Source organism: Halyomorpha halys, unplaced genomic scaffold, assembly GCF_000696795.3.
Source record: "Halyomorpha halys isolate HHAL.00 unplaced genomic scaffold, Hhal_1.1 Scaffold576.1, whole genome shotgun sequence".
NCBI lineage: Eukaryota > Metazoa > Arthropoda > Insecta > Hemiptera > Pentatomidae > Halyomorpha > Halyomorpha halys.
Window position 1 is genome coordinate 59,587 of NW_027116645.1, and position 2,138 is coordinate 61,724.

At 24.8% G+C, this 2,138-nt stretch overlaps 1 protein-coding gene across 1 annotated transcript in view; it reads right to left on the reverse strand.

Moving 5' to 3' along the window:
• Window positions 1–1,408, reverse strand: part of LOC106684373 (protein takeout) — a gene marked incomplete in the record, with an annotated part of 7,757 nt that extends 6,349 nt beyond the window's left edge. The window contains 2 exon segments of the mRNA XM_067053378.1: window positions 235–324; window positions 1,405–1,408. Coding sequence (XP_066909479.1) covers window positions 235–324; window positions 1,405–1,408 — 94 coding nt within the window.
• Between the last annotated feature and the right edge of the window lie 730 nt (window positions 1,409–2,138).

Genomic DNA, 2,138 nt, shown 5'->3' on the forward strand with positions numbered 1-2,138 from the left:
TCATATGTGCTCCCAAGCAACTGATCAAAGTGATAAAAAAAAAAAGACACTTTTCGTTGAATCACTTATTTGGCCTCCACTTTTCCACTTTCCTCTCTATTTATTTTGGTAACTGTCTGTTTTGTACATTGTCAACTTTAATTATTGAACTACATTTGTAAGTTATATTTTTCTTAAAAAATATATACTTAAATTCTAATTTTAAAACTACATAATAATGAAATATATTATTACCTTTAATCAGTCCATTAATTGCTTCTTTTGAGTTCTTCAGAATGCAATCATTTAATGATTTGTCGTTCTTACACCTCTTTATGTAAGGAGCTAAGCAGAAACAATTAATAAATAAATGTAATGAATATAATATATAATGCATTAGTAGACAACTAAATGTCTTAAGACTACAATATATGATTAAAAATTATATTTTAAATAATGAATGTTTTAATAGGCCAAAAAAATAAATGACGTTCCCCAAAATATGAAGTTTTACATTTCATGGTTCATTGAAACCAAAAAACATCTTACATTTCTTTTAGGTTAGTGAAGTCGTGTTACATTTATTATAATTTTTTTAATAATTATGAAAACTTGTATTTAAGGTTTTTTTCTAGGTACCAAAAGCGAATATAAACATTATTTCTCTATTAAAAGAAAATATTTTATCCAGGCCAATCGGGCTAAATTATTTCAATACTGTGTTTTTATTAGACATATTAGTATAATAATACATCAATCGATTTGTTTAGAATAACAAATAAATATTGTTAATTCTAATAAATCAATTTTAAAGCAATACAAAAATTACTTCTCATATAGTAGTTATATTTTGGTAAATTGTTTTCAATAATGAATGTTTCTAATAGGCCAAAAAAAAAAATTACACCCACCAAATATTTCAAGGTACATTGAATCCAAAAAAAACACCTCTTATGTTTCTTGAAGATTAGTTGAATCCTGTTAAATGTTATTGCAATTTTTGTGATTTTCGAAAAAAAAAAAATCGAAAGCCAAAAATTATGGTGAAAATTTGAACAAAAATATTTAATTTTTTTATTACTATGGAACTTTGTATTTAAGGTTTTTTTTTTGGTGGGAAAACGAATATCAAGTTTATTTTGCAATAAAAAATATTTAATCCCATTTAATTAGATAAGTCGGGCTGAATTATTTCAACATTGAGCTCTTATTACATAGGATGATAATAATATGTCATCGATTTGGTTTCGGTTGTAGAAAAAAAAATTATAAATTGTAATAAATGAGCTTAAATATATATAAAAAATTGCTTTCCATATAGTAGGCCAACGAAATTTTGATTCAGTAAAACTTTTATAATAATACAATAATTATAAATAATGTTTCATAATTTTTTATATATATTTACTAACTAGATATTCATACGCATTTTAATATTTGTTCTTTCCTCTACCTTAATTTTATTATTACTTTTCTCATACAGCTAAAATAAAGTTCTTATAATACGTAGACTATACATATTTTTTAATGCTATTTTATATCTATAATGTTAGTTGTTTTCTTATTTTCTAATCATTCTGTATTTCCTTTTATTCATTACGGTTGCTTTCTCGTTTTTTGTTCTTAGCCCTGATGAGGTGCAAAAAGTGAATATCCACTTTATTACTCCATAAAAAAATATTTTGCCCACTTAGCCACTTGGGTTAAATTATTTCAATAATGTGCTGTTATTGTGGTATAGTAGGATATTAATATATTAATGGAATTGTTTTGAATAACAAAAAATATTGGAAATTGAAATAAATAAGTATTTAAAAATTTTCAAAAATTATTTCCTACATAGTAAATAAATAACTTTTTAAAAAATCACAAAAATTATTCCCTGTATAGTAAATAAATAAGTTTTTATAAAATCACAAATATTATTTCCCATATAGTAAATAAATAACTTTTTAAAACATCACAAGGGAGTCTTTTTCGATATAGAGCAGGCTTTTGATCGAGTCTGGCATCCGGGACTGCTTTACAAACTCCGTAAATTCCTACCTCCGACATACTTTCTCATCATCCGTTCCTTTCTTACTAATAGATTATTCCAAGTAAACCACAATGGTTCCTATCCATCCCTCTATTTTCAATCCGCTGGTGTTCCTCAAGGT